A 14,622-nucleotide genomic window follows, 5' to 3' on the forward strand; every position below is an offset into this window, starting at 1 on the left:
AACACTTAGTTTTCCAATAAAAAGGTATCACATTACACAGTATGTTGTAACCTCTTGTTTCTTTCATTCTCTCATGAATATTTTCCACATCAATGTTCATCGACAAACATGACCTTTAAGAACTGCACAGTATTCCATTTTATGGATACTCCGTAACTTAAGCAATCTCTATTTTGAGGTATTTAAGCGCATTCCAATTTCTTCTTTTGTAAACAGCCTCAGAGCAGGCTTGCCAATCTTTGAAGATGATTTGCCGATTGCCTTGTGGAAAGTTCTGGGTGCTTCTGGACACATCTGAGCCAAAGTAGTCAGAATTCTTTACCATCACCCAAGCCTGCTATCTTCCCAGATAGCACAACTGTGGTCTTTAGAAATTGTAAGACCTGTCTTATCCTGCCCGTTAGTCATGCCGCCTAACTGGAACTCTGTTCCAGAAATCCTTACGCTCTCTCCCTCCTTTTGCCTCATTTGCCCTCCCCCTGCCCCTACTCCCCCACCCCTTTCCGGCCTTAGGCCTGGCCTATGCTTATATAAACGTGTTAGTGGGCGAAGATCAGGGCGGACTGAGCGGCTGTCAGGAGGTCGCCATATTTCTGTACGGCCGGGAGGCTGCCCTGGCAGTCGGCGGGTCGGGAGAGGTGCTGACAGGGCGGGGCCGCTGCTCGGCTCTGCCGGCCTCGCTCCTCCCGCCCGGGACAGGTGGCTGGAGCGCGCCCCGCCCCCGCCGGCTGAGGGTGGGAGAGACGGAGGGCCAGCCCCGGACGGCTGCCGCCAGCTGCGAGCGCGAGTGAGTGAGGGCCAGCCCGGGACGGCCGGGCGAGGAGTCTGGAGGCAGCAAGCGAGTATCGTGGCGGCCAAAAAAATGCTCCTGTACCGAGGGGCCCCCGCCGGCCCTGGCGCGCCGGGCGGCGGGCTGGCCCGGCCGGGCAGCGGCCCGCAGGCCTTTGGGATCCGCCTGAGCACGGTAGGTCGGGGGCCAGAGGGGGCGGACGCGCGCGGGCCCCGGGGCTGTGGGGGTCGCGCGGGGAGAGCCCGGCGGGCCGAGGCCTCACGCGGGACGGGACCTTCTCTCGCCCCCAGATGAGCCCCCGCTACCTACAGAGCAACTCCAGCAGCCACACGCGACCCTTCAGTGCCATCGCGGAGCTGCTAGGTGAGTGGCGAGGGCGGGCCTGGCCGCGATCCCGCGAGGCAGTGGTGCCAACGTGGTGCCGAGGACCCTAGAGGAATGTGCGGAGCCGCGCGGGGCCGGCCGCAGCTGGGGTGGGGGCGTCGGGACCGGCCCCGGCTTCGCAGGCGGAGTAGGGGTTCGACTCTCGCCAGGGACAAGGTTTAGGGGAAAAGCTGAGGAAACAAGGTGCGTCCAAAGAGTTAGGACTCTTGTGTGGCTTGTCTTTATGGCTCGTGATATTCCGGGCACTTTGGAAGAGCTGGACTAATAATCGGAAGGATATGCGAAAAAGTATCGGACCCCAGGGCAGCTGGGATCCACAGGGAACGGCGACTGACGGAAGGCGCCAAACTAGTCAGTGAGCATTGTAGTGCACCGGGTAGGGTCATGAGGAAAGGGCTGCAAAATGAAATTCTTGAACTTTGGGGACCAGAGAATCTGAGAATGATGGGACATCTCTTAAGAGATGACACGAGTGCATTTGGCTCCCTGCGACTACGGAGGGCTGGGTCTGTGGTCGACGAGCGCCCTCACACCGCTGGAATGAATACTGAGCACTTAACCTCGCTCCACCGATGTTTGCTTTTAAAGCGTTTTCAATTGATCCCTTGAAGCCAACCAAGTACACCAGCTTTTGCAGTAGTGTGCTAAAAACTGTGTGGAAAGCAAAGAAGAAAAAAGCATTCCGGGACAAAATGCAGCAGCATACAGAGCACATCGTTAACGTTTCAACAATTGAAAGAAAGAGATGTTTATGGGGCCACGTAGCACAGAACACAATCTCAAAAATGGTTTCAAAGCTCCCCAAATGAGCCCCAGTCACTACTTAAGCAATTGGTGTGGCCATGCAGTGCGAGTTGTCCAGGAAGTCAGTGGACAGCAGGAGATGGTCAAGAGAATTATTTGGAAGGGTGACAGAGAACTTTTATAATTAGTTTGACCGTAACACAAAATGCTTACAATATGTATGACTGACTGTTCATTAGAGGTAAAGGGGGAAAAAAGTGACATTAACACATTTTGAATGCCAGAGAACAGAGATTATATCTTTAAGGTTTTTCACTGTGCCTTGAGTAAAACTCTGCACCGTGGAATGAGATCTATGTGCATGTAATTTACAAAAAAATAAAAGAGGGAAAAGTAACAATTTATGTAGTGTGAAATGGAAGACAAATGTGTTGTTAGCTCAGTTACACTGCAGAAACCTTATGTATCTATGCTAGACTGTGTACTGAATTTTACTAGTGATTTAAAGTATGTTCCATTGGTAGTTCTGCATAAATGTGATTTTTGTCTTAAGCATTAACTTAAAGAACCCAAGCCTGGCCCAAGATGTCCCATATGAGTACAGGTATTTATGTGTATTTTATATATATACACTCATACACATATATATGTGTGTGTGTGTGTGATGTGTGTGTATATATATACACATATATGTGTATATATATATATGTGTGTGTATATATATATGTGTATATATATACACACATCACACACACACACGTCACACACACACACACACAGGTTTAAAACCAAATCACAAGTATTCGTGGTCATATTAATAATAAAGAAAAGAGAGAGCAAAGTGTTAACTGGTAATCCAGAGCTTTCATTTTAGGTTTCCCTTCAACTGTTTTCTCCTCCATTTGTGCATTTTCTAGTGAATCATTCATTCAGTAAATATTTATTGAGTATTCACTGTGAGCAAGGCCACCATGGTAGGTACAAAAATTCACTTTTCTAGTAGGAGAGATAAAATATGTACAAAGGTTTATGCTTTGTATAACAACAAAATAGAAAGTGATGTATCAGCAAAGATATACATACTGAGTACTGTGTGAGTTCAGAGGAGGGAGGGATGACTTCCAGCTTACCAGGAAGAGGAGGATTAGGAAAGGCTTTGTAGATGAGGTGACATTTGAGCTGAGATTTGAAGGATTGGAACATGTGGATATGGGTGTGGGGAGGGGAGGGCATTCCAGGCAAAAGGAACAACTGCATGAACAAAGGCATGAAGAATACTGAGTAGTTATGTTTAATTAGGGCATGGAGTTCACAGTCAAAACTCTAGGTCCTTCAAGAGCTTTCACAAATACATTTTTAACTTTACCCTTTGAGGTAAATGACATCATCATCATTATTATTATTATTATTATTATTATCATCATCATCATCATCATCACCATCATCATCATTATCATCATTTGACAGATAAGGATACAGAGGCTCAGAGCATTTAATTGACTTTTCCAAGGTTATATGTCTAGCAAGTGGCAGATCCAGGACTCAAACATAGGTCTTTTCACTCCAAGTAAGTAGGGAATGAGGTTCGAAAGGCGAACTGGGATCAGGTTGTGACTGGGAGGTTTGGGTGTTTGGCCTTTTAGTCTGAAGTTTTCTGAGCAGGGGAATGTCATGATTGGAGCTGTGCACCAGGAAAGTTAATCTTGTAGCAGTGTATAAGGTGGGTTGGAGAAGAGAGATATGGCTTTGAAAGACTGATTAAGAGGTTCTCGCAATGATCCAAATGAGAGGGAATACTCTGTAATCTAAGCAAGTGACAGTGAGAATAGAAACAGCAACACGTAAGAGAGCCTAGAGAATGTATAGCGTAAAAGAGAGGGAGGGATGAAAAATGACCTTCAAATTTCAAACTCGAGGTCATTTGAATGCTGACACTATGTGTGTATATAGAGAGAACAGAGGAGAACAATAGCTTGTGTCAGAAGATGATCACCTTAATTTTAGATGAGAATGCTTTTAGATACTTGCAAGATGTCTTGGCCCTAAAGAACTTGCAGGAATCCACATAGGCCAGCCTCCTGGGACAGAAGAGGATGGGAGGCTCGTGAAGTGCTATCTCAAAGCCATCTCCCCACTCACCATCCTGCTTCTCCAGGGAGGCTGTTATGGGACAGTTTCTCATTGCCTCTCAGGTTCGGATGAGGTGCAAGGCTTCTATGTCAATGCTTTTTTAGAAGACTGGGATCAGATGGACCACGTTAAGGGATAAGATAGATCGCCTGTGATCTGGTTTTTCCATGCTCTTGCTAAGTGGTGGGCAAGGGGAGGTAGAGGTAGGGTCCTCCCACTAAGGGTAACATGGGCCAGGTTAGGAGAGTTAAAACCCTTTGGGATCTGATAGCACATGAAATTGTGTGAGGTTAGGGGATAAAGACATCCCAGGATCTGTTAGTGCAGCTCTTGCCTAAGTGGTGGATGAGGGGAGGGGAGCAGGGGTTCCCTCAGTGTCCGACCTGTTCATAAGGCTGGGTGGGCTGGGCCATAGGAGAAAATAGATTCCCTGGGATCTGGTAGCATATGCTAAATGTGGATAAATTTTTGGAAGGTTAAGCAGCAAGAGGTGAGATTGGTGCTTTATTATTATAAGTTCATTGTTGAGGCTGATCTTGTTATTATTTGTTGAAGCCAAGTGAAATGCCACTTAAAACTGAAATTAAGTGCAAAGCTGTACGTACTGCTGCTGCATACTGCTGCAGCCCAGCTGCAGATCTCTAGTTCCCTGCTGCTCCAGCTGACCCTGGCCTCTTGGCATGCCCCCTCCCCCCCGTACTCCACCAGCTTCCAGTCAGGAGGATAAAATGTCTAGCTGCTCCTGGCTGCTACCTTGTAACTCCTTAAATGCCCATCTTAAAACTCTTTGTTGTGTTCCTGTAAAAACAGCACCTAGTAAAAAGTTTGGGCAAAATTTGGGGTAAAGAGGAAAAAAGTGAAAGTGATTTTGTGCGAGGCCTACAAGCTGATTTCATTGAATGCACTGCTGCAATTACAATTGATATGTTATATGTTTGAACTGTGAATGTTCATAAAGTGTTAGAAAAATTTTCTCTGTATCTGAAGTTTTCAAAGTAGAAATGATGTCCTGTTAGTTGACAAGTTAAAGGTATCAGTCTCAATGGCCCTGGCTTCTTGCCACCGGGAGTGACTGATGGGTCCTAAAACAATTCAGGGCCTGCTTGCCAGGTAGTTTCTTGAAATAATGTAGGCATCTTCATAATTCTGAATCCTCTTGTCAGTTAAAGGAAAAAACAAAAACAAAGCACTGCCGCCTCTTATACAAAGTAAAACATGTATTTCTAATAAAGCCACTCTTACATGTCAAACTTATAATTCCTACCAAAAAAAGTTGGCCCCCTGATTTACCACATGACACAGAGTTTTGGGCCCATCCAGTCCTTAAAGATTGACTACATCAGACCTCTTAACCCCCTTCTGGGACCATGGGTGATGCCTTCTGTTAAGACTGTTTCGGGTTACAATCAGTGACAGTTTTATCACTGACTCTGGTGACGTCATTGTGGTCCTTGAAACTTATCTGTCTTGTTTTATTTGATGAACATTCAACAGATCCAAGTAGTTATAACTGATACAGTTAATCGTGTTGTAGAAATTGATATTTTGGATATGTGTAATACTTTTCTTGCTTGTAAGGGATGTTCCCAGTATATAATGCCACAATTTCAACAGTGGTAGTGGGACCAATGTACAGCCAGCCCTGCAGCTCGATCTCTCAGCCCAGCCACATGGTATCAGTAAAGCAGTATAGGATGGTAGGGAAAGGGAAGAGGGTGGAAGGGAAGATCCCAGTCTTGATTAAAGAGCTAATAGAGACAGGAGTACTTAAGGAACCTATCCAATAGCTGGCACAAACTGCCACTTTGGCCACTGAGTCCTAATGAGACTTCTGTACCGCATGTGTCAGTGACTGACAATTATGTAAACTAGCACCTCTGGCAAAAAGATGTGGCCACTAGTCAATGGCACGCTCTGGGGTTATGGACATGGTGCATATGTTAGAATATGGCTATATTTGATGTCTTCAGAATCTTAAATGACCCATTATGAAGACCTAACTCAGGAGGAATCGTGAAACTTTCTCTATTTTTTAATTCTATGCCCTCCATTTAATGAGGGTTGGACTGCCTCACCTTTAATATTACAGAGTAGTACCTAAGTAGAATCCCTCTTTCTCTAAGCAAGCTTCTTACCATTGCTGGGATTGAGGCAGGCAATTAAATGTTTTGATTTTAACCCCTAATTCTTTTAACACCTCTTAGGCTATAAACAGAGATGGTGATGATATCTGTGTTCTTTAACAGAGGAGGTGATATAAAAAAGTCGAAAATATATTTTTCACAAATAAACTATAATGTATGTAATATGCATCTGTTTATACCAAAATTGCGATTCACCTCTTCTCCACAGCCACCCTTTACTTTATGTGTACATGAGCAGTAACGTGGCTAAAAGATAAAAAGTAAAGAAATTAAAACCGAGTAAAATGCTTTGTATATATGAGGAGTTATTTTTCCCACAGACCCTGAAGTTTGAAGGGAGGAAGGTAGATTTCAGATCAGTCATTATATAAATTCTAGAAATTAGCTCATAACCTCATCTGCTATCATATCTGTTGTTCTCTATAACCTAGTAAGTGCACTACCATTAATGCTTCCTGCTCACTTCCTGGGACATCCACATGAAGGGAATAAAGGACATTTTCTATGTCTGAAGGGCACTGAACTAGAAATTTTAATAGAGTATTAGAAAAAGAGATCTAATATCACAGATTTCTACCTTTTGCAGATAACGCTGTAGATCCAGATGTATCCGCCAGGACGGTCTTCATAGATGTTGAGGAGGTCAAGAATAAACCTTGTTTGACCTTTACTGATGATGGATGTGGGATGACACCTCATAAACTACACCGAATGCTCAGGTACAAATATCTTTATTCTTTTTCTCTTGTCTTGAGTTCATGAACTCTATTTAAGGCTTAATGATTTTCTTTAATATTTTACTTTCCCTTTATTTGTTCAGCAAGTATTTATTGAACATCCGTTATGTGCCAGGGCAGTGGTTATGAAATAGACACTGTTCTTGCCCGCAGAGAACTTACAGTCTAGCTGGCACTTCAGACAATTAAGCGGTAATCATTAAAAAATAAGTGTGAGAGGAAAATATAGGATGCAATGGGATAAATCAACAGAGAAACCTAATCTGATCCAGGAGATCAGGAAAAGGCTCATAGATGAAGTATTTTTATGCTTCAGATCTAAGGGTGAGCAGCAGAATTTCACAAGGTAAAAGCAAGGGGCAAGGAATGAGAGTTCAGGCAGAGAGAAAAAAGCAAGTGTAAAGACCGGGAGGCCTTCACTGGTCTGAGACCTCCATTTTTATTAACCTAAACTCACTCTTAGATCAGGAGTATTATAATTGGGATGATTTTGGGGTTAGTACCATGAACATACCTGGGTATAATCAAGCCCCGTGAACGATAAATAGAAGGCATTCATAAACAATCTTTGAAGGCTTTGCAGGAGAATTGCAAAGTTAGGAAATTCTCTTTTCTAACTGCTGAACCTGGTGATATAGATTTCTGTTACCACTCTGGTCCATTTAATTACTTGAAAAGGTTTGTAGTTGAGAATGTAAGTTCTTACTTTATTATCTTACATGTCACGCAGTGAAAGATGAGCGTTTCCTTAACTCCTTTCTTCTTTCTTCCTTTTTTAGTAGATGAGGTAGATTACTCTCCAGGTGGCTTCTTGAACTACTATATGAAGCATGAATAACAATGGAGGGGTTCTGTGGAGGAGGAAAGGGCTTCAAACTATGGAAATGTAAAACATTCATTTGGTTGTAGTTCTCCTTGAAGCTATTCTGATTCCGTAACCCTGTTTGTAGGGAAATCCCTTTGATCTGTCAAAGAAAAGGAATGAAATTTGGGCATAACCAGTTATAAATTTGGTTAGGTTTTACCACTCAACAGTCTGTGTACCTTGTGTCTCAGACCCTCATAATTAGAAGAATATTTGAGGAAAGCTTCTGGAAATGAGATAAGAATGTGTCCAGTAAGTTGGTGAATTATGGAGCTGGCCCTGTCTTTTAACTTATAGCGTCACTTTCATCTCAAGTTAATATTTTATATTAAGAAAAATACAATTTTAGATGGGATAGAAGCAAAGATTTATGTATCTAATTCTTTATGTATTGGCTTTTTTCTCCCTAAGCCATCTTCTTAATGACTCCTTCCCTCTACACTTTATCCCAGAGACATGAGTGTCAAATGGTGGGCGCAGCAAATCCTACTGCCTTTCATTTTGTCATGGAACTACTTTTGTGAAAGTCAGTGCTTAGAGTGACAAGGCAGGAGGAAGGAGGCGGGTAATTTCAAAATAATTGCTACAATTTTTATTTTAGATTCATTCAACAAATTTTTACTGAACACCTATATGAATGTCACTGGAGATAAAGTGTTGAACCAGACAGACATGATCCTTGCTCTCAAGGGGCTGACAGTTTAGTGAGAAATATAGAAAAAGATTGACTAATGATACAACTAAATAGGCTCTCCCACCTGGTGATAAGTGCTATGAAGGAAGAGTACAGTTTCTATGAGTGCGTATAACAGAGGGATCTGTTCTAATCTTTAGACTCAAAAAGTACTACCCTGAAGACATAACATTTGAGTTGTAATGTGGAGGATGAGTATCATCCATTTAAAATTTCATTCCTTTCCCAAGGAACAAAACAGACCAAAACAGTCAGAAACTTCTTTAGCCATAGAATTTTTTGGCATCATCATGGCAATTTGAGCTGGGCGATTTTCCCTCATATTTAAAAATTAATTTTAGAGAAATTTTCAACGAGTCCTATGTTATGTAGAGTAATTATGCTGGATTTATTTTTGATGGTATCTTAAAACATACTTGAATCCATTAGAAGGTCCCATGTATTGAGAAAAGATCACTTAATCCAATCATAACTTCTAGCCAAGGATTCCACTTACCACAATTTCTTTTTCAAATGATTGAACTTTAGAGGTAGCTTTGAAAAACATTATTAAATATATTAATATTTCAGGGGGTTGGGGCATATTACTTTTATATTTGAAAAAATAATAGAGATAGTCATGCGAAATTATTAAGCCTACAGAAATTTTGTTTGATCTATAACATTTTTTTATAATCCTATCCACATTTTCCAGTTCTTTATGCTACTCTTCCTATTTTCAGGCTAATAAAATAGTTGTGTAATTGCAGCAATAGTTTCTCCCATAAATACAAAATCCCATGAAAATCAAATTAAAAAGGAAAAGCCTATCATTGAATTTCTTTAAGACCCATAATTAATACTCTTTCGCTTCTGGGGTTAGTGTATGAACCAGCTAGTCTTTATATTCAGCTGACTTTTTCAGCAAGGTGGAAACCCTCTTCTTTCAAAGGTTGAGGATTAAAAGCAGCCACAGATCTGTGGATTAAAGGTATTTGCTCCCTCCACTCAGAAGTGCATTTCCCAGTAGATCTGTTCTAAAACAACAGCCAGAGAATAACAGTGTGCTTAGCAGTCTTTCATTACTCTATATTACATATTATATCACCAATATATCTAGGAAACAGCAATGTCTGCCCTTGTATGTCCATGGATTTCCTAAGGTTTGTTTCATTGGTCAGAGCCCCTGTTTAAATTTACTCTCTATATTCTAGAATCTTGACATTTTAAGGAACTCAGGAGCAAGCTGCTGTCTTCCTTGATTCCACTCAAAGAGCTGGTATTCAAACCCCCTTGGTGTGTAAACACCATTGTCTCCTACACAAGAGGATAGAACAGGACTTATTAGTGAAGAAAAACCACCTGTCTAAGCCAAGATATCTCTGTGGAAAATGAGTGTGCTATACCAAACCATATAAAACTCATTCCTACCATTCTACTATTTATTACGAGGGCTTTTATATTAGTTATTTGATTGGTATTTGGCATCCACTCTTCTGTTTTCAGTTAAAAAAAATGACCTAACATGGGAACGTTAAGTGGAATAAAAGAACACGGGAAGAATTAAGTGGAACATCACGACAACATCCAGAGCTTCCAGCTCCTCTCTTCTCATTATTCTTATCCTTTTCTATTTCTGGTTCTGGCCCTGCCCTACTGCTTACCTTCTTAACCTTAGCCATGTGATAGCCCTAAACTAAGTAACACAATGAGGGTTTATACTTACAAAGGAAAGGTAGAAGAGGCAGGGATGGCTAGGAAATTAAGAGTAATATAGTCTCCCTATTTTCACTGCTTTTTCTTGACCACCTAATTGAAGCTTTTGTGGCATTAGAGACAGTTTAAGTCCAGATATCCATATAGATACATTTCACATGGTAGGTTACAGCTTATGAAGAGCCCTGAATTTTAGATATTACTTTAGATCTAAAGTAGACCTAGAGGATAGCACATGACAATTCTCAGAGTGACTTCTAGAGTTAGTTTAAAATTAAAGTTTGAATACTGCTCTGTAGTGTGCATACAGCATATAATTTAATCATCGTAATGACTGTATCTTTTCTTGCCAATTCTTCCACAAGAGGAATAGGAATGCCTGAATCTTACTGACTTCTCTAAGTTTATTTCCTGGAATACTAAGGCCCATAGACAGCAGAAACTCAGATTCTTTTGGGATTTTTCAAAGGAACTACTGCCCTAAAAATTGCCTTTTCCTGTGGTTAGATTTACTTGTAGGATACACAAAGCTTCTGTCAAGTGTCTATTCTAGAAAGACTTAATGGTATTATCATATAGCACTTTGAAATATAAAAGTAAAAGGTGGTGCTCTTAGAGAGTAAACCAGGCAACTCACCCCTGCTCAAAAGAGTGAGATCCAAGGCCAAGCTGCTCAGATATGACATATAGAGTGTCTATTTTATTAATGTTGGAGAAGCATCTAATCTGTAATATATAAAATCTTTCCTTAGACTGTAAACCACATTGGCAAGAATCATGTCTCTTTTATTAACTGTTGTGTCTCCAGTGCTTAACACAATGCGCAGCACATAGTAGGTACTTGGCAAATATTTGTCGAATGAATGGTAGTGTACAACATTGTAAATTTAGTCAATCTGGAGAGAAACAGTCATTAAAATTAGTTTTATTTGTGGTGAGGGAAGGTATTTGAGGAAGATCATCATGATTTTCTAGATTTCATATCTTTAATTTTTTTGGTTCTATTATTTTGTCATATGTTTGAATGGAGAATATATGAAAGATAAAAGATCTGGCCCCCAGATTAAGCTGATCATAAGGGGCTAGAGAAATTGTTGAATTGATTCAGTGAAAAGCCCTTAATATAACAAGACAGACTTTATACTGCAGCTGTTTGAGGATATTCAGAGGAAGAACTACCTATTTTTATCCCTTGCCCACATTCCAATAAACTGTCCCAGCAGATGGAGCAGAGGGTAAGAATTGGAAGGGTTGTATTTTGGGTAGAGAGTTGAAATTCTAAGGGGGCATATGTGTGTGTGTGTGTGTGTGTGTGTGTGTGTGTGCGCGCGCGCGCGCATGTGTCCTCTGGCTTTTAGATTTGTGTGGATGCCTAGTCTAGTACTTGTAACCAGTGCCACTATCTGGTGCTTTTGTTACCCTCTCTAGGGTGTACTCTGATATAACCACCCTTTTAACCTTACTAATAGCAGTCAGAGTCATTTTATCTAGACAAGAAAGACAGCCACCCGTGGCCTTTTCCAGCTATCTCTGTTAGTGAAACGAGGCCACCTTTACATTTATAAAGTGTGACTCTAGTGTAGTAGACGTGTTTATGTATCCATAAAGCACACCAGAAAATCAGTCTCATTACTCCATAGTAATTTCCTATGTTTTCAACTTACTAGTTTTGCCCAGAGGTATCAGAAGTAAGAAAAAAGGGGGGAACTTTTTACAAGTGTTCTTCATTTGTAAGCTAAACATTCTGCCTGTCATCTATCTTAAGATGCTTTTTACCTTTCTGGTTTCTTTTTTTCTGATTTCTTTTTTTTTTTCTTGTGTAATTACAGCTTTGGCTTTACAGATAAAGTAATAAAGAAGAGCCAGTGTCCCATCGGGGTCTTTGGTAATGGTTTCAAGTCAGGCTCCATGCGACTAGGAAAGGATGCGCTTGTCTTCACCAAGAATGGGGGTACTCTCACTGTTGGACTCCTGTCACAGACCTACCTGGAACGTGTCCAGGCCCAGGCAGTTATTGTACCAATTGTTCCATTCAACCAGCAAAACAATATCCTTTTTCGAAATGGAGAATGTTGGTGAAAAATTAGTCTAATCTGACTATTTTGATAGAAACCTCTTTTTTCTTCAAGTCAAATCCAACTATTAAGTTTTAATATTTAAAGAGTTATTCAGCTGTCTTCAATTTAACTGGTATTTCCCCCTATTAATAAATTTCAAAAAATAAGTGGACCATTGACCAAAGCTTAGAAATGTTTTGATAATGAAATTGTCCATTTGGTATGGAGGAGATCACTTACTTACTTGCCACTCATGCGGGTGGGGTTCTCTTTGGCCTAAGGGAATTTTGCATTATACCCCTAGAAACATTCTATTCATCCCCTTATCTGATGGCTGAATGGCTCATTTCCCCAGACCTGGACTAGCTATTATTTCTGTTAGATACCAGGTGTCTTGACTCAAGCACTATAGCAGTAAAGTTTGAACTTATTTCTTCCTAAAAGTCTGGAAATTCAGCCTTTAATTTATTTCCTAAATATAGGATTGTCTTTATTTACATTGTATTTTTGAAGCTATATTCTACAGGGGTGACTGGTTTTTGTGTTTGTCTTTAACAACCTTTTTTTATTTTCCCCTTTCTTTTCTTTTGTAGCAGTAATGCCATGCTTTATGTCTCTGTTTATATTTTGTCCAAACATGCAACCCAAAAGGTAAATCTTCCTAGCCGATAGCATCCTCTTAAAATATTAATTTTCCTTTGACTATATTTGTTTTACAAAAAATGATTATTACTGAGGACTCCTTGCCCAGCCTAGAAGCCATCCTGAACTATTCAGTTTTCAACAGAGAAAATGACCTGCTGTCCCAGTTTGATGCCATCCCAGGCAAAAAAGGCACTCGTGTTCTCATTTGGAATATCCGCAGGTATAGTATTCTAAGAGTGATACAGTCTAATAAGCAAAAATAATATGATGAAGCACATTTTAATCTCTAGAGAGGCAGAGTAGATAAATTTTGATACGTATTCATATCTCATTGCGTACTTTTCCATAATTTTCTTAGCTCTATTTGAGGTAGTGGTTCTTATTAGTAAAATGTGGAGCTTGATAAGGTAGAGACATGCATATCCTGAGGCTATTATTGTCACAGATAATCAGTGTAGTTCAATGTTATTCTAAAATCTTCAGAATCCATTATAAATATCTATTTTATATCCATAAACACTGTTTTGATGTAGGTAAGTGATAGTTTAACCTATTTAACAATGAAACTGAAGTACACAAAGCGACATTAGTTAGGGTAACAAAGCACAACCTGATCTTTAAAAATAATGACGTCGGTATTATTAGTGTTTTAGAGTATCTGGATTAGAAGTAGAAAAATCTTTGAAACAGATAAATTTGAACTATAATGAGGCTGGTTTCAGGTAATGTGTTGAGAGCTAATAAAACAATCTAGAAATACTCTAGGCTACATCATTTGTTTAATCACGTCAAGTAGAATACATTTGTGACCACTAAACTTAAAAGCCTTTCATATAAAATAGAGATGTTACTGGTATCAGATATATTCATTCTTTTTCTCCTTGAGTCAAGAATTTCACCTCATTTTTTAGCTGAGTTAAACTTATGTAAAAACCATGCTGGTTTTTATAGAAAGTACTTTCAACTAAAAAAATTAAGGAGGTTTTTCACACATTGCTAATTTAGATCTTCCTTTGTCCTACTGAGAAAACCTCAAATAATATAAAGGATCATTTTTCTGAGGTATTTCCAGTGATTTAAACACATTAAAGACTGTTTTCTTCATACATTGTTTCTCAGTTATATGGTACTGGGTGTTATATAAATAAAGGGTTCTGTGGTCAACTAACTTTGGGGAAAGCTGGCTTAAACCAAGTTTACAGTGTTGCTTAATTATAGGACTTCTCAGAGGCTTTAATATGCAAATGTTACTACATTATGCATTGAAGATATTTAAGAGAGCAATATGGTTTGCAGTATTTTCCAGTTTCAAAAAATGTTTTTCCAGATCCCTTTGCTTTGGATGGTGAGTGATGATGGGCAAGGAGGACAAGGAACCTCCTCAGAGTATGTGTTAGAGTAGGTAGCAACAAACAGGAGTATCCTAGAAAATCCAGAATATTGTAGTGACATGGGCTTTATACAAGCTACATACCATAATGGCTATGGTCCAGCCCTGAAGAAGGAGCTGCATTTTCACCACAGCAGTTCTGAGAGCTTGCAGAACCTAAAGTATGGCTGGAGGTATCACTAGACCTTTGAGGTGGTTCTGAGAGCCTGGAATTATTTCTCAATTTTATTTGCTCATGCAACCAACCTATCTTCTCTTTCTTTCCTTCCTTCTTTCCTTCCTTCTTCCCTTCCCTTTCCTTCCTTCCCTTCCCTTCCTTCCTTCCCTTCGTTCCATTTTCCCTTCCC

The 14,622-nt window shown here is 40.3% G+C and overlaps 1 protein-coding gene across 1 annotated transcript in view; it reads left to right on the top strand.

Annotated features, from left to right (window-relative positions):
• The first annotated feature begins 596 nt into the window (after positions 1-596).
• Positions 597-14,622, top strand: part of MORC4 (MORC family CW-type zinc finger 4) — a 55,446-nt gene continuing 41,420 nt past the window's right edge. Inside the window, exons 1-5 of the mRNA XM_039878942.1 lie at positions 597-964; positions 1,081-1,153; positions 6,779-6,911; positions 12,013-12,230; positions 12,958-13,105. Coding sequence (XP_039734876.1) covers positions 863-964; positions 1,081-1,153; positions 6,779-6,911; positions 12,013-12,230; positions 12,958-13,105 — 674 coding nt within the window. The 5' untranslated portion in view covers positions 597-862. The remainder of the gene's footprint in view (positions 965-1,080; positions 1,154-6,778; positions 6,912-12,012; positions 12,231-12,957; positions 13,106-14,622) is intronic.

This window comes from Pteropus medius, unplaced genomic scaffold, assembly GCF_902729225.1.
Source record: "Pteropus medius unplaced genomic scaffold, Ma_sr-lr_union100, whole genome shotgun sequence".
Classification (NCBI taxonomy): Eukaryota; Metazoa; Chordata; class Mammalia; order Chiroptera; family Pteropodidae; genus Pteropus; species Pteropus medius.